The 24,789-nt window shown below is 37.2% G+C and overlaps 1 protein-coding gene across 2 annotated transcripts in view; it reads right to left on the bottom strand.

The window, feature by feature from the left end:
* SWIP (strumpellin and WASH-interacting protein) overlaps positions 1-24,789 on the bottom strand; it is a 557,147-nt gene that overhangs the window by 296,724 nt on the left and 235,634 nt on the right. For both annotated transcript variants that reach the window (XM_090402140.1, XM_090402141.1), the window contains one exon: positions 16,150-16,229. In XM_090402140.1, coding sequence (XP_090258266.1) covers positions 16,150-16,229 — 80 coding nt within the window. The remainder of the gene's footprint in view (positions 1-16,149; positions 16,230-24,789) is intronic.

Here is a 24,789-nt window from a genome sequence, read left to right as displayed (position 1 = left end):
ACTTCCTGTGTCCACCATGTAGTTCTAATTTCTATCCTTGCAGACAACTTCACCACATGCCTCGCTAGCTGAATTAATCAGGGTTTTCTTCAAGGCTTGCCACTGAATCTCCAAGGTTTGGTTCCTGTTCTCAAACGCTTTCATTTTTCCTTCAATAATCTTTGTGTATTTTAGTCTACAGTTCACATCTGAGAGCTGTTCAACTTTTATTCGCTTTAAAACTTTCTTACATTTTCTTCTTTTCAATATGAAATTCAATTTTATCCTGCTCAAGACTAAATAGTGATCAATTCCAATTTCAAATCCTCTGTACACTCTGGTGTCCTGCACCAGGGAGAAAACATCACTATCGACAATAACATAGTCAATGAGACTTTTCTTATTCCTTGCCTCTTCTCTCCATGTGAATTTGTGCACATTTTTATGTTGGAACATGGTGTTAGTAATAATCAGTTCATGTCCTGAGCAGAAATCCAAAAGGTATTTGCCATTATTATTAGCTTTGCTCTTTTCTCCAAATTTTCTCAAAATAATGTCTGACAATCATTTCCTACTCTGCTATTTAGATCTCCAACAAGGACCAACTTTTCCTTTTTCATTGTGTCAGTTGCTTTCTCTAAAGCCTCAAAAAATTCCTCCACCTCTACCTTAGTAGAACCTTTTGTGGGACCATAGGCACAAATAAGTCTCATTGTCCAGTTCCCCATTCTCGTATTTGCCCACATCACTCTACTTGAGACTGCTTGCCATTCAAGAAGATTTGCCTTGTATTTAGTGTGGAATATTATGGCTACTCCTTCTTTTCCTTGATTATCATTACCTGAATATAACATTTTGTATTTATTGCTCAGAAAGATCTCACCAGTTTTTGTCTTTTTTGTTTCAGTCACCCCTATTATGTCGATCTGGTACTAATCTAATTCCTCAGCTAGCTCCATTTCTTTGCCATTCAGGCTTCTTGTGTTGATAGTACTGATCTTTAACTCTGGGGATGTTGAGTTGGGGTGTGTTTTAGGATTCGTTCCAGTAGCTGACTTTTCGCTGTTTGCCCTGGTTCCCTGACGAAAACAACGGGGGCCTTGTTGGCCCTGAGTGGAGATACTGGAAGTAAAAACTAACCAGCAGAAGTCATTTCTCATAAGTAATGTGAATGGCTATTTACTCAGGATTTGGGATAACTACTTTTTTTGTTGTTTTTTTTTTATGCAAACCCCATTCACAAAAGGTTGTTATAAACCTATCATGCATTAGTACTGTGGGTGGACTATGGTGTTAGATAATCTGAAATCCTGTTCTAGAGAACAAACACAGAACTTTTTTAAGCCACTTCAAGAATCCAAGTACTCAGGGTAGTAATCTCATACTAAGCAATGAAACTTAACCGGCACTTGAAGATATTCACAAATATCCATGCTGAAGTTGCATTAGAACCCAAAGTCTGCAAGTTGAAAAACAGACATGCTATCCACTATACTAACCTATTCAAATGAGTTCAATTGAACTATAGCAAATTTTTCTATTGGGAGGAATAGTATATGATATTTGACAACTAGCTGTATTCTTACTTTCTAACAAGCACTTAAGCAAACAATAAAAAATTGCACATTTAAGCAAGTAACTCATCATAAAGTTACTTCATAATGAACTGCTTTCTTAAATGAAAGTATACTTACCATAAGATACCTATGATTCTGACCTCAATACTGTAAAAACCAGTCTCTGAGAAGTTATTCTGACCACAATGTATAGATACTGATTTCCCAGAAAGTGTCTTTTGCATTATGGAATAAACACTTACTGCAACTTATGGTGAAAACGTTACTCTCTCTATATGCAAATAGGTAGTCATGAAGATACTTTGTGAATACACTTTTATTGTTTGCTGATGTTAGAACAAACATGGATAAAAGCAAAAATATAATTTCATAATTAGAATGTTGTTTCCTTAGGGCTGTGATTTCCAAACTAAGGAAGTGCATATCCAAATAACTACATAATAACTAAATACTCACGAATTTGACAGCATACACTAGAAATATAAATTAAATCAACTTTAATATATACTTTCCGATATTTCGGCAACATCACGTTGCAATCTTCATGGGAACTTAAGATAAAGACACGTGCATGCAAGTACTACATAACATCAAATGAGAAACGAAGCAAGGAAGCTAAAGCCAAATTTCCCTAAAGTCCTGATGGTGTCCCCTGCTTTGCTGTATTAGGTGTTCTTGGCCTTTGGGCTGAAGTTCTTCTGATATATGTTTCCCAAATTTGGGACAGTCTCATGCATCCAAATTTCTTGAGGTTTGGCATGTTCCTAAGGGCTGAGGCTGATTCCATGAATAGTCTTTCATATTTGAACTTGAATTTGAAGAAAGCTACAGTGTATTACTGTGGCTTTCTTCCACCTTATTCTATGGCGAGTATCCAGAGCATGGTCTGCAAGCCCAGAGTGGCTGTACTGGTGAAATCGGATGTAGTCCTTGTGTTCTAAGATTCTGATATTTGCTGTCTGGCCTGGATACTCCAAGCAGCACAGCAAAAATAGTGCATATCCAGAGACCATGCTCTGGATACTTGCCACAGAATAAGGTGGAAGAAAGCCACAGTAATACACCGCAGCAAGTTCAAACATGAAAGACTATTCATGGAATCAGCCTCAGCCCTTAGGAACATGCCAAACCTCAACAAATTTGGATGCATGAGACTGTCCCAAATTTGGGAAACATATATCAGAAGAACTTCAGCCCAAAGGCCAAGAACACCTAATATAGCCTGCCAGGTGCACCATCAGGACTTTAGGAAAATGGTAGCTTCCTCGCTTCTCTCATTTGCTGTTATGTAGTACTTGCGTGCACGTGTCTTTATCTTAAGTTAAGATGGCAACATGACGTTGCCAAAATATCAGAAAGTATATATCAAAGTTGATTTAATTTATATTTCTAATGTACGCTGTCAATTTCTTAAGTATTTAGTTATCATGTTTAATACTTATTATACCATAATATACCAGCGTATAAGCCTTTCTACAAGAATTACTATCATCGATGGAGATTCCATCGCACGCAAGGCCCACCATTACGGCAAACTGAAACTGAAGTTATCTAGACAACTGAATCGTCTGACCTTCCTAAAACGCTGCCGGGATAATGAGGTAATCCCAAATTGTGTAAAATTTAAGCACCATTTCGTTTCACAGAAAGCTCTCCGTATCTAAACCACCAAAAACCAACACATCCATTAGTGAATACAAGTCTCTACAGGAATTGAAGAAAAACAAAAAATAGTTATCACCAAAGCGGATAAGGGGAACGCCACTGTGGTACTGAATCATAATGACTACACAGGTTAGCTTAAGGCTTTACTATTAGATCGAGCTACTTACCTCCCCATTGAATACAATCCCACCAACTCATAAATTAGAAAACTCCATAAGCTCCTTAAGAAGGTTACTTCTTGGCCTGTGGAAATTACTAACAGACTAAAATGATATAACTCTAGATCCCCCCCCCCCCCGTATATATGGGCTCCCAAAAATACACAAAGAAAATGTGCCATTACGTCCCATAGTGGATGGCATTGATTCCCCCACTTTCAAACTAGCTAAGTATTTAGCCAAAGCACTCTCACACTATACTGGCAATACTCCATCACACATATAAAAAACTCAGACCACTTCAAAGCCAGTATAGAAAACCTTACACTCCAACATAATGACATAATGGTCAGTTTTGAAGTCTCCTCCTTATTCACAAATGTCCCCCTCAAAGAAACCTTAGAGCTAATCCAAGCTAAATTTCCTGCGGATATCTCAGCCCTATTTCAGTTCACAATGAACTCAGGCTATTTCGTTTGGAAGGAAAATTTCTACAAGCAGATAGAGGGGACAGCCATGGGTTCACCACTTTCCCCACCTTTGGCCAACTTCTTTATGGAGACTTTTGAAGAGAAAGCCTTAAACTCTACCCCACATAAACCTACCATATGGCTTCGCTACATTGATGATGTGTTCGCTATTTGACCACATGACCCGGATACACTCCTCTCCTTCTTATCACACTTAAACAACTAACACCCTAGACTCAAGTTCACCCTGGAAAAAGAGAAAAACAATAGCCTCCCCTTCCTAGACACAGTAGTCACCCGCCAACCTGATGGAACCTTGGTTTTCTCAGTTTATAGAAAACCCACTCATACAGGCAGGTACATTCACCAACAATCCCCCCCCACACACACAAAACGATATGAAGTTATTAAGACACTATTCAACAGGGCAAAACTAATCTGTTCAAATGACCGAGCCCTAACCACTGAACTAAATCATATCCTTAACACTTTCTCAGCCAATGGCTACCCCCCCCCCCAAAAAAAAAAAAATCCCAAAAATACTAAAACAAGTTATCCACAACCTACCTCCCCCCCCGTTCACAAAAAAGATTACTCTAAATCCATCACCATTCCCTACATCCGAGGCACCTCGGAAAAAATCAACAAAATCCTAAAAAAACATGACTTGACCTCTTGTTACAGCCCACATAGAAAATTGGCATCCCTTATCCGCTCCACTAAAGACCAACCACTTCCCCTAGACCTATCTGGTGTATACCAGGTCCCTTGCAGCTGTAAATTGTCCTACTTTGGCCAAACAGGCAGGACAGCAAATATCAGAATCTTAGAACACAAGGACTACATCCGATGGGCTTGCAGACCATGCTCTGGATACTCGCCACAGAATAAGGTGGAAGAAAGCCACAGTAATACACCACAGTAAGTTCAAATATGAAAGAACTATTCATGGAATCAGCCTCAGCCCTTAGGAACATGCCAAACCTCAACAAATTTGGATGCATGAGACTGTCCCAAATTTGGGAAACATATATCAGAAGAACTTCAGCCCAAAGGCCAAGAACACCTAATACAGCCAAGAAGGGGGGGGCACCATTAGGACTTTAGGGAAATTTGGCTTTAGCTTCCTTGCTTCGTATCTCATTTGCTGTTATGTGGTACTTGCATACACGTGTCTTTATCTTAAGTTCTCATGAAGATGGCAATGTGACTTGCCGAAATATCGGAAAGTATATATTAAAGTTGATTTAATTTATATTTCTAGTGTACGCTGTCAATTCCTTAAATATTTAGTTATCATGTTTAACCAGCGTATAAGCCTTTCTACAAGAAGAACAAATAACTAAAATGAGACAGAGCATGTGTGCACTGCCCACAGCAACTCTCTAACATTCATTTATAAATGTCACTGAACTTAAACACATATTTGAGTAAATTTCCCCAGTGTATTACACACACACACACACACACACACACACACACACACACACACTCTAGAGGTTGCAAACCTTATAGCATAACAGTATCATGTGTGAACAAATGATTAAGGAGAAAAGACAAGAGGATGGTTATATATTTATATTTATATATATAAGTCCATATAATAATAATAATGATATGTGGACCACTGCTGTTTAATTTGTATATAAACGATACAGAAAATAATTCGAATGGAGATATTCAGTTGTTTGCTGATTATGCATAGCTGGGTCAGATAATAGTTAATCAATTGATGTAGACAGCTTGCAGGATTATTTAAAAAGACAATATGGTCATAGCACAATGAATGTCAGTTTAACGTGAAAAAGTGTAAAGTTATGCATTTTAGGATACAAAGTTTGGTTTGCTGTGAACCACATTGAGGAAACTGTACTCCAGGAAACTGGAGAAGCCAGGGATTGGGGGGGGGGGGGGGGGTGGTAGTAGTAGATAAAGAGTTGAAGGCATATTGCTAAAGTAGCCAGGGTAGCTCACAAGATTACTTGGTTATTGAAGAACAAACTAACAAGCAGAGATAAATAAGTTATCATTCCTCTTTATAAAGCCTTGATGTGACCAGATCCAGATTAGTGTGCTCAGGTCTGGTCACCTGGGTTTCTTGGGATGAGGAAGTGGCAAAAAGGATCCCAAAGTGAGTAATCAAGATGATGAGTGGTCTGTGAAATGTTTCCTATGAGAATAGACAGAGTTTGTGCATTACAAATTGATAGGTGGGGATGTGAGAGAACATTTAAGTTACCTAAAAGGTTTTATAGGACTGATGCAGGGGGAAATGTTTTGGTACTTAACTAGAGTAGGTGGAACACGAGGTCTGCCCTGGAAATTGGATAAGAGTGTGGTTAGCAAGAATGTGAGGACAAGATTTTTCACTTGGAGAGTGGTGAATAAATGGAATGGTTTACCAGTCAGCTGTGAGCACTTAGTTAATGGTTTCGATAGGTACAATAGATATTGTGTTGATAGGTTGGGTCTCCCAAGATGAGCCTTAAGACTCCATGGAGCCATGGAGGTGCCTTGCAATAATAATAATACTCTTCAGGGAAAACAGACAAATGGAATAAAAGAGGATGAAAAGTTGTTTGCCATGTTTGAAACAAGACAGTAACTGGATGTGTACTAGCAGCTGCTCATGTTTTTACAGGATTAGACATCCAATCAATCAGCCACAATGGATGAAATATATCAACCATTTTACCTCCAACATATCAGTGTTATGCCAATGGCCATGTGCACAAGTCACATCCATTTTGTTTAACCTCACTACCAACCAAGATTGATAGAGAGGTTAAACAAAAGTGGAGATGAATGTCCAGTAAAGCAGACCAATGCCTACTATAATGCCCAAAGAAAAGACATTATTATTATTATTATTGACATCTGACCTCCATTGAGTCAGAGACTTATTGAGGGAGGCACATACTATTGCACATAATGCTCATCAACCATGCTTTAAACTGATTCAATGTGTCAACATTCACAACACACTCAGGCAATGCATTCCACTCACCAACCACTCTCCATGCAAAGAACTTTCTCCCTCCTCTGCTCACACCCCTTCTTATACAGTTTCCAGTGATAGCCTCTTGTTCTAACCCCTCTCCCATTCTATGAAAAATCTCTTCAATATCAACCTCTGACTAGCTTATATGTCTCAACATATCCCCCCCCTTCTTCCTCCTATTCATGAGGCTCTGCAACTTGCATTCTCTCAATCTGTCCCAGTACCCACCTTCCAAAGACCACTGACCACTTTTGTGAATCTTCTCTCTGGACCCTTTCCAGTATATCATGATGAAAATCTGGTGACCAAATCTGTGTACAATAATCCGTATGAGGCCTGATCAAGGCCTTATACAATGGCATCATAGATAATGGCATTATCTGATGTGCCGTCTTCACAACTTGTGCAATGTGGCCCCTGAATTCCAGGTCCTTGTCCAGCATCACTCCTAGATCTCTTGTCTTCTCTACTTCCTGTAAAGTTTCCTCACCAAGGGTATACTTTTCATCCCATCGTCGCTTACCAAACCTTACACTCTGCAACAATGAACTGACAGTTCCACTTACCTGCTCATTTATGCAAGCTATTCAAGTCCTCTTGTAAGGCCATAACATCTGCTTGACTCTGCATTGTTCTCCTCAGTTTTGCATCATCTGCAACCAGTATTCTAAGATTTAAAACTGGGCAAATTGGTGTGCACAGCACACCACTTAATTGTTCCAATGCAATTAATTGTAGGATAACTCTGAATACTTCAATTTATCAATTAATATAATTTTAAATATGTAAAGCATACAGGCCAAATGAACAATAATTATGCTTCACTCAAAGCATTTATGTGAGAAGCAGAAAGGGGTGCTTAAGGGTAAAAGCTGTATAACTGAGAGGAGACCTCCACATAGCCTTTACAGGAATGCGGAGAACCGACCAGGGCCTCTGACCTAATGTCCAATCCTCACCTTCTCGTGGTGCACCCTGTTGGTTATCTACCTGGATACTGAACGAACGAGGATGGGCTGGCAATTTGAGATTTAGCTGACCAAATTGTATTCTTATTGGTTAAATCAAAATAAAAAATGATGGTACAATATGACAAAATTTCATGGCGGCTGGGGTGTCGCCCGGTTAAACAAGGCCCCCATTGTTTTCGCCAGGGAACCAGGGCGAACAGCAAAAAGTCAGCTACTGGAACAAATCTGAAAACAAACCCCAACTCAACATCACCAGAGTTAAAGATCGGTACTATCAACATAAGAAGCCTGAATTGCATCGACATAATAGGGTGACTGAAACAAAAAAGACCAAAACTGGTGAGATCATTCTGAGCAATAAATACAAAATGTTATATTCAGGCAATGACAATCAAGGAAAAGAAGGAGTAGCCATAGTATTCAACACAAAATACGAGGCTAATCTTCTTGAATGGCAGGCAGTCTCAAGTAGAGTAATGTGGGCAAATATGAGAATGGGGAACTGGACAATGAGACTTATTTGTGCCTATGGTCCCACAGAAGATTCTACTAAGCTAGAAGTGGAGGAATTTTTTGACGCTCTAGAAAAAGCAACTGACACAATGAAAAAGGAAAAGTTGGTCCTTGTTGGAGATCTAAATAGCAGAGTAGGAAATGATTGTGAGACATACAAAAATATTTTGGGAAAATTTGGAGAAAAGAGCAAAGCTAAGAATAATGGCAAATATCTGTTGGATTTCTGCTCAGGACATGGATTGGTTATTACTAACACCATGTTCCAAAATAAAAATGTGCACAAATTCACATGGAGAGAAGAGGCAAGGAATAAGAAAAGTCTCATTGACTATGTTATTGTTGATAGTGATGTTTTCTCAATGGTGCAGGACACCAGAGTGTACAGAGGATTTGAAATTGGAAGTGATCACTATTTAGTCTTGAGCAGGATAAAATTGAATTTCATATTGAAAAGAAGAAAATGTAAGAAAGTTTTAAAGCGAATAAAAGTTGAGCAGCTCTCAGATGTGAACTGTAGACTAAAATACAGAAAGATTATTGAAAAGAAAATGAAAGAGTTTGAGAACAGGAATCAAACCTTGGAGATTCAGTGGCAAACTCTGAAGAAAACATTGATTGATTCTGCCAGAGAGGCATGTGGTGAGGTTGTGTGGAAGGATAAAAAAATCAGAACTACGTGGTGGACACAGGAAGTTAAAGATGCAGTGAAGGAAAAGAAGAAAGCATATCAAAAGTTCCTGACAAATAAGTCAGCTTTTACTCTTACAGAATACAGAGACAAATGTAAGAAAGCTAAACAGTGTGTAAAACTAGCTAAATAAAAGTCATGGGAGGACTTTGGCAAGCATATAGAAAATAAATATCAAGAAGGTGGCAAAATATTCTGGAGGTTGTTGAAGAAGCTTAGGAACGGAGGAAAGAGTGCTGTAAAAGGAGTTAGAGATGATAAAGGTGACATGAAAAGAGGAGAAAAAGATATCCTTGAAGTATGGAGTAATTACTTTGGAAAACTGCTAAATGAAACAAGCAGTGATGACAGCACAGTGGTAAAAAACACTGACCAGGCAAGCAGTCAGGAATACATATCCATACTTGAAGTAGAAAAAGCCATCAAAGGCTTGAAATGTGGAAAGGCAGCAGGAATAGATGATATTCGACCAGAAATGCTGAAGTATGGTGGTATAAAAGTCTTACAGTGGCTGCACTGCGTTGTTCAGAAAGCCTGGACAGAGGGACGAATTCCCGATGATTGGAGTAGAGCTCTTATAGTACCCATATATAAAAAGGAAAATAAAACTGAATGTGAGAATTACAGAGGTATTTCCCTACTGAGTGTTCCTGGCAAGATCTATGCAAGTATACTTGAGAAACGGTTGAGAAGAATTGTGGAAGAAAAGCTTGGTGAAGAACAAGCTGGATTCAGGCAAAATAGAGGCTGTCAGGATCAGATCTTCACTTTACGACAAATAGTCGAGAAAGTGTGGGAATATAACAAAGATCTGTATTTAAGTTTTGTCGATTTGGAAAAGGCATATGACAAGGTGCCAAGAGAGAAGCTATTCAATACGCTGCAGTTATATGGTGTCAATGGGGCATTATATCAAGCAATACTTAGTCTTTATTTGAATTGTAAGTCAGCAGTTAGAATTGAAGGAAGTACAGGAAGATGGTTTAATGTTAAATCTGGTGTGAGACAAGGATGTACATTATCCCCTCTGTTATTCGTTATCTATATGGATCACATTATGAAGGAAAGTGGTATTAAACCTGATATCAAAATTGGAGATGTTAATGTCAGCTCTTTGTTTTATGCGGATGATGTTATACTTCTAAATAAATCCGCTACAAGTCTGCAAGATTCTCTGACTAAATTGAATAGCTGTTGTAATAGATATGGTATGAAGGTCAGCAAAAAAAAGACAAAGACAATGAAAATAGGCAGGATCATTGAAACTATCAACTGTGTTGTGAATGGAGAACCTGTAGAACAAGTAAAACATTTCAGCTACTTAGGCACAATTTTTACTGAAGATGGTAAAGTAAATATAGAAATAGACAACAGAATCAGCAAAGCTGGTATGGTGGGAAGTCAATTGAATAAATTCATATGGAATAAGAGAGAAATTAGTCGTAACACTAAATTAGCTGTATACAAGACAGTGTTCAAACAGTTTTAACTTATGGATCTGAGAGCTGGGTCAGAAGTAAAACACTTGACCAAAGACTAGAGACCGCAGATATGAGAGTCCTAAGAAAGATTAGAGGCGTGAACAGATGGCAACAATGGCAATATCATATTAAAAATGAGGATATTAGGAAAGAACTTGACATTGTCAGCATCCAGGAATGCATTAGCAGAGCTAATCTCAGGTGGCATGGTCACCTAAATAGAATGGGAGAGGAAAGATTAGCAAAACAAGTGTTCTCTGCCAGGTTGGCAGCAAAACGACCCAGAGGAAGACCAAGATATAGGTGGATTGATACGATACAAAGTGCCTTAGACGATAGAAATATAAGATCTGATAATGTTGGAGTCTTGACAAGTAACAGACTGATTTGGAGGAAAATTGTAGATAGGAAGTTAGTAATGATGTAATTTTTTGATGTAGTACTGTCATATCCTGTACACCCCTTGAGGGTACATGGCAGGAATTTGATGATGATGATGGTGAGATTAGATTATCATTGGCACATACTAGAATGTGATACAGATCATTTGAATTTTGATATAATTTTCAAATACAGCCATAATATACACAGAAATCGGAAATAGCAATCAGTTGGGAGAGTTATTTTTCTGGATTAAACCAAAGAAAGGCTGAAATAATTCATTTTACTTACTTATTATACACATGTTCCAACCTCATTTTACTTACTTATTATACACATGTTCCAACCTCATTTAACTATAATCATACAATTTGCAAAAGCCCTGGCAGAAAATAGAACATTCAGTAGATTGTCACGCTGTTTCCCATTTTAAAATGGGCAAAAAAGTTATAAATTATTTATAGAAATTATAAATATATATATATATGGATATGAGAAGTAAGCGAGCAAAAGAGTTAGTAGTTGTAATAGGGACAAATGACTTGACTGGGAACATAGAACACGTCAGACTGGATACCAGGAGGTTGTTGGGACAGACAAAAGATAATAGTGTGATAGAAAAGGTAGTGAGAGTGTTGCCCAGGTATGACAGTGGTGAGATGAGGTGGAGAGCAAGGATTATGAATGATATATTAGCAGAAATGTGTGAGGAGAAAGGAGTACAGTTTGTTAATGTGTGGAATGAGTTTGAAGGGCAAAGTAAACTGTATAAGAGTGATGGACTGCATTTAAATGGTTTTGGTGTGAGTCGTTTGGAGAGACTGCTTCTGGGAGGTAGAGAAGTGAGTGCAGAGAAAAAATCTGAATAAGTGAGAAGCGATTTGGAAGAATGACAGAGTAAGATAAGAGAGATTGAAGAGGTGATTATGAATGAAGAAGGGAGTGGTATGAGTATAGAAAATAAGAGAACAAGTGTACAAGACAAACAGGGAAACGGGGAGGCTCAGCGTGGAACACATCATGAGAAAGGCTGATGTTCCAAAGGATATGAATGCATGTGTAGACAAAAGGGATCACCTGGGATCAAGTGAAAACAGTTGGATTTGAAGGTTTTAAGATGAATGGGAGAAAAAGAAACAGCTCGAGTTAAGCATGGAGAAGTCACATCAAATAAGTGGTATCCGTGAAACTAGGATCCAGGAATGAGCTGCTATGCTTGTATACAAATGCTATTAGTGTAAGAAAAAATAGGCAAATGAAATGGTTGAATTAATTGAGTCTGTTCACCCAAGAATTGCTGTAATAAGAGAGGCATGATTGGATGCTTCAAAAGGAATAAAGATGGAAGAGTATGATGTGTTTCACGAAGATAGAAAGGATAAAAAGGGAGGGAGGGGAGAGTGCTATTGATGACAGAGAAAGAGTAATGTCCAGACAAAGCAGAGATGCATGGTGTGAGATAGCGGTGAATACAATGAAATACTCAGTTGGATGTTGTTATAGACCTGGTAATGTGGATGGTAGCGACCATGAAATGTATAATGAATTAGCCAAGCAAATAGATCATTATGGGCAATTTTAATTATGGCCATATAGACTAGGATGACGAGATAGCAATTGGAAGTAAAGAAAATGAGTTTCTTGAGTTTTTAGAGGAAATAAGAGATCTTGGGGTGATAGTGGGTAAGGATATAAAATTTAGAAGACACATTGCCAAAATTGTGAGGACAACACAATGAATTCTGGGAATGATGCAGAAGACACTGACTTGTAGAAGTAAGGAGATTCTTGTTCCATTGTATAAGACTTTGATTAGGCCACACATGGACTACTGTGCACAGATTTGGTCAATTGGTTTTCAAAAGGACGATGAGATGTTGGAAAGGGTTCAGAGATGACTTAATAAGGTGGTTTCTGATCTCTGGAAGGTCAAATATGAGGAAAGGTTGAGAACATGCAATTTACAGAGTCTAGTGGATAGGAGGAAGAGGAGATGATATGATAGAGATCTACAAGTTAGTAAGGGGTTGTTATAGGATCAGTGTTGAAGAGGTTTTACAGAAAATGTTGGGAGATCAGCGGAGAACCAGAGGTCATCCCTGGAAGCTGTTAAGGAAGGTGTGAACAAGGGATGGAGAAGCAGATTCTTTGCATGCAGAGTTGTGAATGAATGGAATGCCTTACCTGTGTGTATCACAAAAGGTCCTCCAAGATGAGTCTTTGATGGGGTCTTAGGGTGGTAGTAGTAGTAGTAGTAATAATAATAATATATTAAAAACTTGTCTATATCAGTGTCATAGACATATCAGTTCACTTCATGCACATAGAACAGATGAAACTCAGAAAAAAAGAAGAAAAAAAAAAGCAGCGACCCACGACAACATTCAATGGGATTGCTTCACACAATAACAAATCACAACCATTAATGACTTCTGGGTGCTACTGTCTCAGCGCACATCCCACCTCACCTTCTGGGATGTTTAAAACCACTGGCATAGTAAGAATTTGACATATAAGGTATTTGACATGTTGCACCATATGCATGTCTCTTTAAAGGGCTCAAAGGTTTCAGTATTTGTGACCGCACACCCGGACTATTAATGCGAATGTGATGAAATGTTTGTGCACCGAAAAGTGTCCTCTTCACAAAGCATTAATACATTGTGTTTAATTTTATGAATCATCACGCGAAGCCAGGAAACAATTAGGTGAGTCTTTAATAAGAATAAATGCAAAAATATAATATTGGTGATAATGCTATTCCGTGGGTGTGCCCTGCACACCCGGAATATTTGCCTCGATAAATATGTTGTTATTTGAATGAACCTCCCTAATGATAATAGTGAACATGGTGTTGAATTTGTGTGTTTCCTACCCTTGAGAGAGTATAACCTATAGCACATCAGTACCATGGGTGGGCTTCTTTTTTATTCTATTATTTTTACACTGTCCAGAAGAACTACTTTAGAGAGGTCAAACACAGAACTTTTTCAAGCTAATTCAACCCTCCAATTATCAAGGCAGTAATCTCATACTGGGTGATGAAATTCAGCTCTTACCTAAAATTGCACCAATTTTTACACTGGTTAAAGATTTGCTGGATAGTGTTCAGGAAACAAATACAATACATGCAGAGTAAGATGACTTTGAATGAGAAGACCTAACTCAACCTAGGGCAATACTGTTAGTTCTTGATGACAACCATCAGCAAATAATCCATCACATTTCAACATAATCTTGTTTCATCTCAAGTCCAATTTGGCTGCAAGATCGTTGCAGCCAAATTGGACATCTTATTGCAGCACTGTTGATGATCCCATCAACAATGCTGTAATAAGGGGATTGAGGAGAAACAAAGCTTTGGATTCCAATCAGTGGAGAGTTGCTACAAGTCACGAAACATACAGGAATATGATTCTGAAATATTTAGACATATGAGACTGGTGAGCGAAAGGTGGGCAATAATAATGTGTGAACAACTATGGAAGCACTGACTGGAAGTAGGAAGCTAATTAGAAACAACTAACTTATGCAGCATGCAAACGAAGTGACACATGGAACATAAGCAGCAGATTTATAATATTGTCTTACACATTGATAATAAAAGATATCACCATGATGCTATCAGCTGGGGAGATTGATCATATGATTTTGATGCGAGGAATGGATAGGCAGATACAAGATTCATGGACCAAAAGACGTGTCAAATTACAGAGAAAGGGACTACTATGATAAATTAAGGAACCAGATAGGTGATGTAAACTGGCTTGATCAATTGAATGGGAGAGAAATCAGCAGTTCCTGGGACTTGGTCCAAATTCAGTTACTTATGGCAATGTCAGATTGCATTCCTAAAGTTAGGAGGATACATAAAGTAGGGATAAAATGGATGAATCATGGAATTATGCAGGAAGGAGATATAAAGAACAGAGTATCCCTCTGCAGCATGAGGAGCATAAGGCATAGGCTAGGAAGATGACAAGTGTAGTGAGGAAGGAGAAATTAGCATATGAAAGGAGAGAGGCTGAAGCAAGTAAAGAAAAACCCTAGAGAATTCTACAGTTATGTTGGGTGAATATGCTAGATTCACTTTAATTGCTGAAGATGAAGCATAAGTCACATCTGCTGAATATGCAGTGGAAATGTTCAATTTTGTATTTTGTTGGTGTATATTTCATATGGGGGGGGAGTGTTGAACAATAGGGAGAAGGACAGAAGACTGATAGTTCAAGAATTGGAAGTGTTTAGATTATTAAATAATTTTCATGTTAATAAGGCTGTGAGACTAGTGGGATATTACCAGTATTAAGGAAATATGTTTAATTAAGGAGCCAGTGCCCTTGATTTGGTTGTTCAACAAGAATCTGGCAAAAGGAACAGTCCCAGAAGAGTGGAAAGAAGGAAAAACTCATGTCACTACATAAGAAAGAATCCAAATCAGTGGTGTCCAACTATAGGTCAGTGTGTGTGTATATTAGGTGTAGTGGTGAAAGTGTTAGAAAGCCTGGATAGTGATGTCCTATTACTGGCCAGTAGGCCAGTATGTATATTGGATGCAGTGGTGAAGATGTTAGAAAAGCTGGTTAGAAATGGAATACAAATATGGAGTGATTAGAATGGAAATCTTTTGAGAGAGTGACATGATGCTGTTAAGGAGAGACTTTGCTTCATAACATGGTCAACTTTATAATAGGGTGACTGGTGTACTGTATTGCACTATTCATTGTTAATTTTTAGTTTTGGAATCCATTTCTTCATTCCATGTAACTTCATTTGAACACTTTCAGAATTATTATTTTCTATTATATTTTGAATTTTCCTTATATATTTTATGATGTAATTTTGGATTTCTTTTCTAACTTTTGCATTTCCACAAATTACATTGCTTATGCTACTACTTCTGTGTCCCATTTCCTTAATTCTTTTTTTTTTTTTTATTAGCTCAAGTGACCATAAAGTAAGTTTTCCTATGCATGTTCTGTTTGCTAGTAATGATTTTCTTAAATGTTTAGTAACTTCCATTACTGTTGAAGCAATTTCCTCCATTCCATCTAGTAAGTATGATTCATTCGTACTTCTTTCACCTTTTCTTCCAGTATTTCCTCAATTTTTTTTCCATGGTTTATTATTAGTTTAGTAAATATGCAATAATTAATATTCAGATTAATTGTGTGTTCATTCAAGTTACTGTTTGATGACATCATTAAATATGAATATTTCTTTTCTTATATGAGCTTGTTAAATAAAAAAATATGAACCTACTTTTCATATAGATCACATACAATGTCTAACTTTTTCATGGCATTATTAAAATTGTTAATTTCTTCATCCCTGAAAGACTTCTGTAAGAAAAATAGTCTGATTTACCAAAAATAAATAAATAATAAAAATAAATATAAAGTGTATATGTTAAGAAAAAAAAGTTTGATCCAGTTAACTTAATGTTTTTTAATTAAATAAATTATGAATAATTTAGATGTTAACTGAGCATTCAGAGAAATGCCAAGGAAAAGCTGTTGAAAACACCAAAACTATATGGTGTAAACAATATATAGAGTGATGCATCACTTACACTTAAGTTATAAATCTGACAGAATTTCGGGAAAAACAAGGTGATCTGCGTTGATAACCATTACAACCACTTTCTCAATTATAACTGTTTGCTACTGCTGGATAGATTAAATTAAAATAAATAAATACATGTTGCAATACATTTAATTTCAGAGCATAGCATTTGACATCAACTGCTAGCAAATGATGATGATACTGATGGGATTTCCACCTGATGCAACTATGAAGCAACAAATAGGCTATGAGGTCAGTATTTTATGTCTTAATTGTCTGGGTTTTCCAATCAGTTTGTTTGGTGTAAGCAAAAGTAGAAACACTATCACCATTTCCTGAGACTAGTTAACTCATCTTCAGATGAAACCACTTAGATTCCTTGTATTCTAGAAGAGATTTTTTTTTTTCATGTGACTTACAGCCATGAAAGGTTAATTGTACTTATAGTACATTTGTATCATGGGTGAACTACGGATTTTTTTAAATTTTTATTGATTTTATAAATATTTTTCTGTATTTTTTTTATAGTCTTATTTTATACACAGTCTGGAAACCCTGCTCTAGAGAGCAAACATGGAACACTTTTTCAAGCCACTTCAGACTTCCAATAAGTTGGCAGTGGTCTCACACCATTCAATGAAATTCATCTTCTACCTAAAGACAATCAGAAACACCCATGCCCACAAGCAGAATTCAAACCTGCAGAGTGGAGAGCAGATATGCTAACCATTTAGCCAACCAGGCCATCAAATTGAACTTAGATCTTTCCAACCAAAGAATAAATGGGAGGTTATTTTCACAGCTATGCTAGTAAATGAAATTCACTGCAGTGAATTTTGGAACTTCATTGTTCAAAACTTTCAACCTCAACTTATTTTTAGAACTTTCATTAGGACTTTGGTGGAAGTCCATAACAATACTCAAATCCATTATGAGTGTTTACAATGTGCAAGTTGATTAAAATGGTTCTCAAATTATCCTTCTTTCTTTTTTTTTTTCAGCTTAAAATACACAAATCCAATAGGCTTATGAGATCCACTCTTTCCTACTGAGTTCAGCTAAGGCATCTCAATACAAATCCTCATCAGTATCATATAATCGCTACACTAATCATACCAGTTAATAATAATAATAAAAACTTATTTTATAGTTCTACTTAAAATGTTTTTATTAAAGGTGATCCTGCTTTTATATAAACGCACAACTTATTCTAATCTCTTCTCACCAGATCACCGACTCCATTCCAATTTCTTCAAGTGAAAAAACAACCATTCTTGTGAATAACTTTTGGGGCTACTTATAGAAAGTCCATTATCCCCCTACCCTACGCCATTAGTTGCAGATTTGTTTATGTAAAACTATGAAGAAAAATTTCTTTCTGAAGCCAATGCAAAATCTGTCATTTGGTGAAGATATGTTAATGACACAGTCATAGTTTGGAAACATGACACAGTTGACTCTTAAAAACCTGCCATATAGCAAAGCTATTATCAATGGCATAATCACAGTTTGGAAACATTACATAGCTGACCCTTACTACAGCAAAGGCTGAGGGACCACAAGAATAGTTTTGTAACAGTGGATGGTTTGCTATAATGAATTTTTTCACAATGATATTGACTACAGAGTTCCTGCTAAGACTTTGAACAAGTGAGATTGTTAAAATGTCACTATAATAGTTAGTCAACTGTATCTCTGATTCAAAATAAGTTTCCTTTTTCCCCTGAATTCATTGCATCCAAAAATGCAATTCATACCAGAATTAGAGAATGATGCAAAACTATCCATTCTTGAAGTTCTCAAAAAAAAAAAAAAAAAAAAATTCAGAAAGCAGCATTTCAAAACTCACCCACACTTCATACTTCATTCCTTCACTGTTTCTCCTATAAATCAGACCTAATTCACACTCAGAAAAAAAGAGCTCTCACAAACATAAAAGATGAGGATAAACTAAAAGAACTTCAGTCTCTGTTCCACCGGTTCATACTTAATGGATATTCCAGGAGCATCATCTAGAAATTACTATTCATTAATACTCCTTCCTAGCAAAACCTTAATTCAGTATAAAGATTCTGCTTTCATGTCAGAGTCACAAGTTTATCCAAATCATCAAAAGCAGATCTAAATCTGCTATTAAGCGACCACCAGTACAGATTCCATCGATACTGATCAACAGGAGATCAACTCTCATACATCACCCATCACTGGACAAATGCCAAGGAGAAATTTGGCGAATCCCAAGTAGTTGCACTTGATATCTCTAAAGCGTTTGACTGGATCTGGCACAACGGCTTACTAAGCAAACTCCCATCATTTAGACTGTCTTAGGACTTCTGCAAATGGATTGCCAGCTTCCTCTCTGGATGCACACTATGTGTGTGTGTGTGTGTGATGGTAGATGGCTCCATATCCTCTCGCCATTCAACTAATGCTGGGGTCCCACAAGGTTCAGTTCTTTCACCGACCCTCTTCCTTCTGTATATCAATGACCTACTTCAGTTGTCCTCGAATCCAATACACAGTTTTGCAGATGACAACACATTGCACTCCTCCCTTTCATTTGAAACCCTACTCTAAACAACTCACTTAAACCCACAGAGCATTAACCACCACTTCCCTTAATTCTGATCCAAGCCATGCTCCAATGGGGGCTCAGATAACCTTGTCAACTTCAACGCTAGTAAAACCCAGTTCTGCCTTATTTCTCACAAAAAAGAACCATTTTCCCCCAGCATTATTTTTGATAACACTCAAATTCCCAGACAGATTTCTCTTCTCAGAATTACCTTGACATCAAGCCTCTCCTGGCATAAACATATCACAACCACTGCATTCTCAGCTTACAAAAAACTAGGTTTTCTTTTGCTCAAGACGTTACTTCAACTCTAAACAGCTGTTAACTTTATACAAATCGCAAATCCGGCCAGCTATCGAATACTGCTTTCATATTTGGAATGGAGCTCCTAAAAGCTCCCTCAAAATGCTTGACTCAATACAGAGGAGAGCAATTAGATTGATAAATGATCCACCTCTTACAAACTCGCTCCCCTCACTCTCACAGAGACATTTGGTCTCTGCAATTTGTATATTCCATAAATATTTCCATGGGAAATGTTCATCTGAAACAGCATCGATAATTCCCCACTCTGTACTAAGCCCATTGGAACATATCAAACTGTTGCCCAACATCCTTTCACAATACACCTTGAAACCCACAGAACAAGTTTCTTTTCCTCCTCCTTCATTCCTGTTACTGCTGTACTGTGAAACAGTCTTTTACCTGACATATTTCCCAAGGAACACAACATACAGGTTCAATGTAAACAAGTTCCTCCTTTCCCAACCTACTACCCATATACGGTACTAACGTACTATAGGTTGACCAGTCAACCTCTCTTATATGGGCCCAACATTAAAAAAAAAAACTGCAAAAGACAGTAATCCATTCCATAATATCCAGGTGTTTACAGAATTCTCTGTTTCTGTGGTTTACTGTGCACAGGTTCAGACAAACAGGAGTTTCGAAATAAAAAAAAAAAAAAAAAGAATATCTCTGTAACATAACATACAAAAGGGAAGAAAAATCTTGGCTTGCATATCATCACCAAAAAGCAGACCCTCAATAGGGATACAGTCACAATGCCCTATCTACAGGACAATTTCCTTTTACATCACATTAAAGACTCCACTGATGCCATCCACTGACATAGCTCTCTCAAAAGAGAACAGGGATTCATCTTAAACATCTGGAAGTCATTAATAAGACCCCTTAACTGTTGTTTAAGAGATACTTTGACATGAGAGATTTCATTAAATTAACACAAAAACAAGGAAGCTAGAATATTACAGGCCATCATCATTGGTGATAATAATTAATAACTAAGTAGAATGTGAACAAAGGACTGATTTGAAAAAGTAAGAGCCACATGATGTAATACATAAAACAATGCAATAGTGTAACTGAGACAATATTGCAACATTAATTATTCATTAGTATTTAAAAATAAAAAAATATTGTTGTGTGATTAGAATAAGACTTTTTCATATTTTAGATAGAAAAAGGCAGTCATTCCAATTTAAGTTTAGATGTGAAGTATTCTTTAAACACTTTCTTTAAACAAACATTCAAATTTATACAGATATCATGGTATACATCTATTCCATGCTGTGCCAAGCCAGGTTTCTCAGATTTCTGTTGCTAATATAAGATTGGTGTTCTTGTATTCTCTTTTCTACAGAGCATCCAGTTTGTCCAAAGTAAGAATGATGACAGTCACAAGGAACTTGGTAAACAGCAGGGAGAACCAGTGGAGACTGTTTATCTGTTGACGATGGAAAGAAATCATGTTGATAATTTGTTGATAGGAAGAAAAGTAGCCACTAAATTGTATTTCTTAAGAATTCTGGAAATGGGTGAGATGGCAGAAATGTATATGATTGGAACTTGACATACTGTTTCCTTATTATTTGAGCTAGGATTATAGGAATTAAAAAGCTGTTGCATGGTTCTTTCTGAGAAGCCACTGAATTTTATATATTGTTTGATGTTTAGGAGTTCCTGCTGTAATAGCTGAGGTGTGGAACAAATAGTATGAGCATAGCATAGCATGTCACAATAAAATTTGTATAATTCCAGTCTTCTGTGATGGATGGTAAGCCAATTGCTGTTGAATATAGTGTCCAATGAAAGTAAGCTTTCGATAAACGGAAGTAATTAAATCAACTAATGGTGAGCAGAAAACTATAATATCTAAAAAGGAAATTTTGTTGTCTTTTTCCATTTCCATAGTAAATATATTTAGTAGATATAGATATATTAAAAATATATATTTGTAGAAAAGGAAATACAAGAAGACCAATCTTACATTAGCAACAGTAAATCTGAGAAATATGGCTTGGCACAGCACGGAATAGATACACACCACAATATTGTATGGTCTGAAACACATTTACTTCATTGATATCGGTATAAATTTGAACATTTCTTTTAAAGAAAGTGCTGAGGCATTACTTTACCATCTGAACTTAAATCAGAATGACTGCCTCTCCTAAAATATGGGAAAGTCTTATTTTAATCACACATCGATATTTTTTTTAAACAGCTAATGAATAATTAATATTGCAATATTTCCTAAGTTATACCATTGCATTGTTTTATGTATAACATCACGCAGCTCTTACTTTTTCAAATCAATCCATTGTTCACTCCTATTTTGTAATTAATATTGCCATTGATGATGGCCTGTAATATTCAGGCTGAAATATATAGCTTTAAATATATAGTATTACTTATTCCTTGTGTGTTTTGTGTTAATTTAAAGAAAATATCCGTTAACATACTTGATTTTAACTTTTCCAACAATCCCAGAAAACAGATTTTGGATGCCACACATCACTGTGCCTTGTTCTGGTTGCTACCATTCTACTAGTTTATCCAAGATATGTGCTTTAATTTGTGATCCTTGTTCACTTTACTACCCTAAAGGAGTAACTAGTCCATAGTGTAAACTTAATCTGTATAATATCTGTATAATCAGTAGGTAGAATAGTAGGTTGGTGCTAGGAGAATGGCCTCAAACACACAGTGATTGTTTTGTTTATACACAAATGTAAGGACATTCAAAACAAGAGAGCTGAGTTATTACATTTGAGAAGTATGCCCCAAAATAACTGTAATAGGCAAAACTTGGTTGTCTGAGGAGGATGTGATGTCGGGAATATATCCTTCTAGTTGTTACAACTAGAAGGATATATAATTTTCTGGAAGGATAGAAATGTGAAAAGAGGAGGGGGAGTACTGTTAATGATTGCAGAGGAATTGTGTCGACAAAGTGTGGAAGTTGATAGTGCATGCACAGATTTTGAATCTGTGTGGTGTGAAGTTGAAATAAACAGGTTAGTATACCTGATAGGATGCTGTTATAGGCCAGGGAATGCAGAGAATACTGATTGTGAAATGTTTAGGCAAATTAATTGGGCATGTAAAAAGAAGGTGATCCTGATGGGAGACTTTAATTACAGGAATAGAGACTGGAAGGAGGAGGAGATAGTGTGCAGGAACAAGGAGAGCAAGCCTGTGGAATTTCTGAGAGATAAGCAGCATGTGATTGAAGAAACTAGAGGCTTTAATGTTTGGATTTGGTGATAACTTCACAAGATGTAGTTGTTAATGAAGTGTTGACGCTGCTGCAGTTGGTGAGAGTGATCATGAAGTACTTGTTTGGGAAGTGATGAAACAAGAAAAGGTTACTGCCAAAAATGGATACATGTGGAAGTATAAAGCAGGTGATTATAGGAAGCTCTGTAGTCAGTTAGCATCAGTACATTGGGTAGATGAGCTGAGTGAAAAAGATGTTGACAGTGCATGGAAACTCACAAGGCAGCATCTGACAAAGCAATGTATGACTGCATACCGAGGGTTAAGCGAGTAAATAGAGCAGGAGTGAAATGGATGAACAGTGAAATTAAGCAAGCTATGATGGAAAAGAAAATGTTACAGAGGAGGTACAAGGCAGTTGATGGTGATCGGACCCATGAAGAGTATAAAGTGCAGGATAGAAAGGTGACGAGCATGGTAAAGAAAGAAAAGGTGCAGTATCAGAGGAGATTGGCTAGTAGGCCAAGGTTAACTCAAGGGAATTTTTTCACTACATGGCAAGCAAGAGGAAGAATAATTATAGCAGATTAACACTGGTGGATAGTCATGGTAGCAGACTAACAGCTGCAAAGGATATAGTGGAATTATTGAACAAGCACTTTATCAGCATATATCATACTGGTGTAAATAATGCAGTGGAATATATAGAAGAGAGGCAAGTATTAGGAGAACTGGAAGTGAAAGAAACAGAGGTGTATAGGATGTTGGTTGGGTTAGATGTGAATAAGGCTGTGGGAATGGATGACATATCACCACATATTCTTAAGGAATGTGCACCATAGTTGGCTATGCCCCTGACCTGGTTATTTAATTAAAGTCTTGCAGTGGGTAGGGTTCCTAAAGAATGGAAAGAAGGCAAAATAGTACCACTCCACAAGCATGGCTGTAGGACAGAAGTCTCCAACTATAGGCCAGTCTGTATAATTGCAGTTGTAGTCAAGGTGTTGGAGAGAGAGAGTGGTAAGGAATAGAATACAGAATTGGGCTGATGGACATAGCATTCTTTATGATGGTCAGCATGGATTTGTAAAGGGTAGGGCCTGTTTTAGTAATTTATTTGCATTTTATGATAAGGTGACAAGTGTGATAAGTTGATAAGGGAGAATCATATACAGGGATATTCTTAGACTTTGCAAAAGTTTTTGATAGATTACCACATGATAAGTTGGTGTACAAGCTGCAGAGGATGGGAATAGACAGTATACTGGTTAGATGGATCAGAGATTGGCTCACTGAACGATACCAGAAGGTTGTGTATGATGGAGCAGTGTCTCATGAAAGAAGGGTAACCAGTTGCAGGGGCCCAAGAACAGAACCTGTTCTTGGGCCCCCGGCTGTTTAACTTGTTTGTAAACGATATATCATGTGGACTGATTGGGGATCTTCAGTTATTTGCTGATGATGCAAAGTTAGGAAGAATTATAAGTAGCACTGCTGATGTTAATTCCCTTCAGGAAGATTTGAATAGACTTTTTACTTGGGCAAAAGAGTGGGGGTTGTAGTTTTAATATCAATAAATGCAAGGTGTTGCATTTTGGAGTGCAGAAATATAAGGCTCTGAACTATATTGACAGTGCTGTACTGCAGGAAGTGGATGAGATTTGAGATTTGGGAGTGATGGTTGACAGTAAACAGAAGTTTTGAGCATTGCTAGCATTGCAAAGGCTGCACATTGTAGTGCTCCTATGATAAGAAGTACTCTAACGTGTAGGGATAAGGAAGTGGCTGTGCTACTGTATATAAGGCACTAGTTAGGGTGGCACAGCCACTTCCTTATCCCTACATGTTAGAGTACTTCTTATCATAGGAGCACTACGATGTGCAGCCTTTGCAACGCTAGCAATGCTCAAAACTTCAGTTTACTGTCAACCATCACTCCCAAATCTCAAATCTCATCCACTTCCTGCAGTATAGCACTGTCAATATAGTTCAGAGCCTTATATTTCTGCACTCCAAAATGCAACACCTTGCATTTATTGATATTAAAACTACAACCCCCACTCTTTTGTCTAAGTAAAAAGTCTGATCTGATCAGATCTGAGCACAATAGTCCAAGATCTGGTCACCTGGTTTTCAATGTGATGTGGAGACATTAGAGAGGGTCCAGAGATGAGTGACTAAGACAATATTAGGACTTTGGAATGCTGGCTATGGAGAGAGGTTGAAGAGTTGTGGATTGC

This window comes from Typopeltis vanoorti, chromosome 12 (genome assembly GCF_054136105.1).
Source record: "Typopeltis vanoorti isolate ZY-2024b chromosome 12, IOZ_Tvanoo_1.0, whole genome shotgun sequence".
Classification (NCBI taxonomy): Eukaryota; Metazoa; Arthropoda; class Arachnida; order Uropygi; family Thelyphonidae; genus Typopeltis; species Typopeltis vanoorti.
The sequence above is the reverse complement of the archived record's forward strand: the minus strand, read 5'-3'. Positions and strand labels throughout refer to the sequence as shown.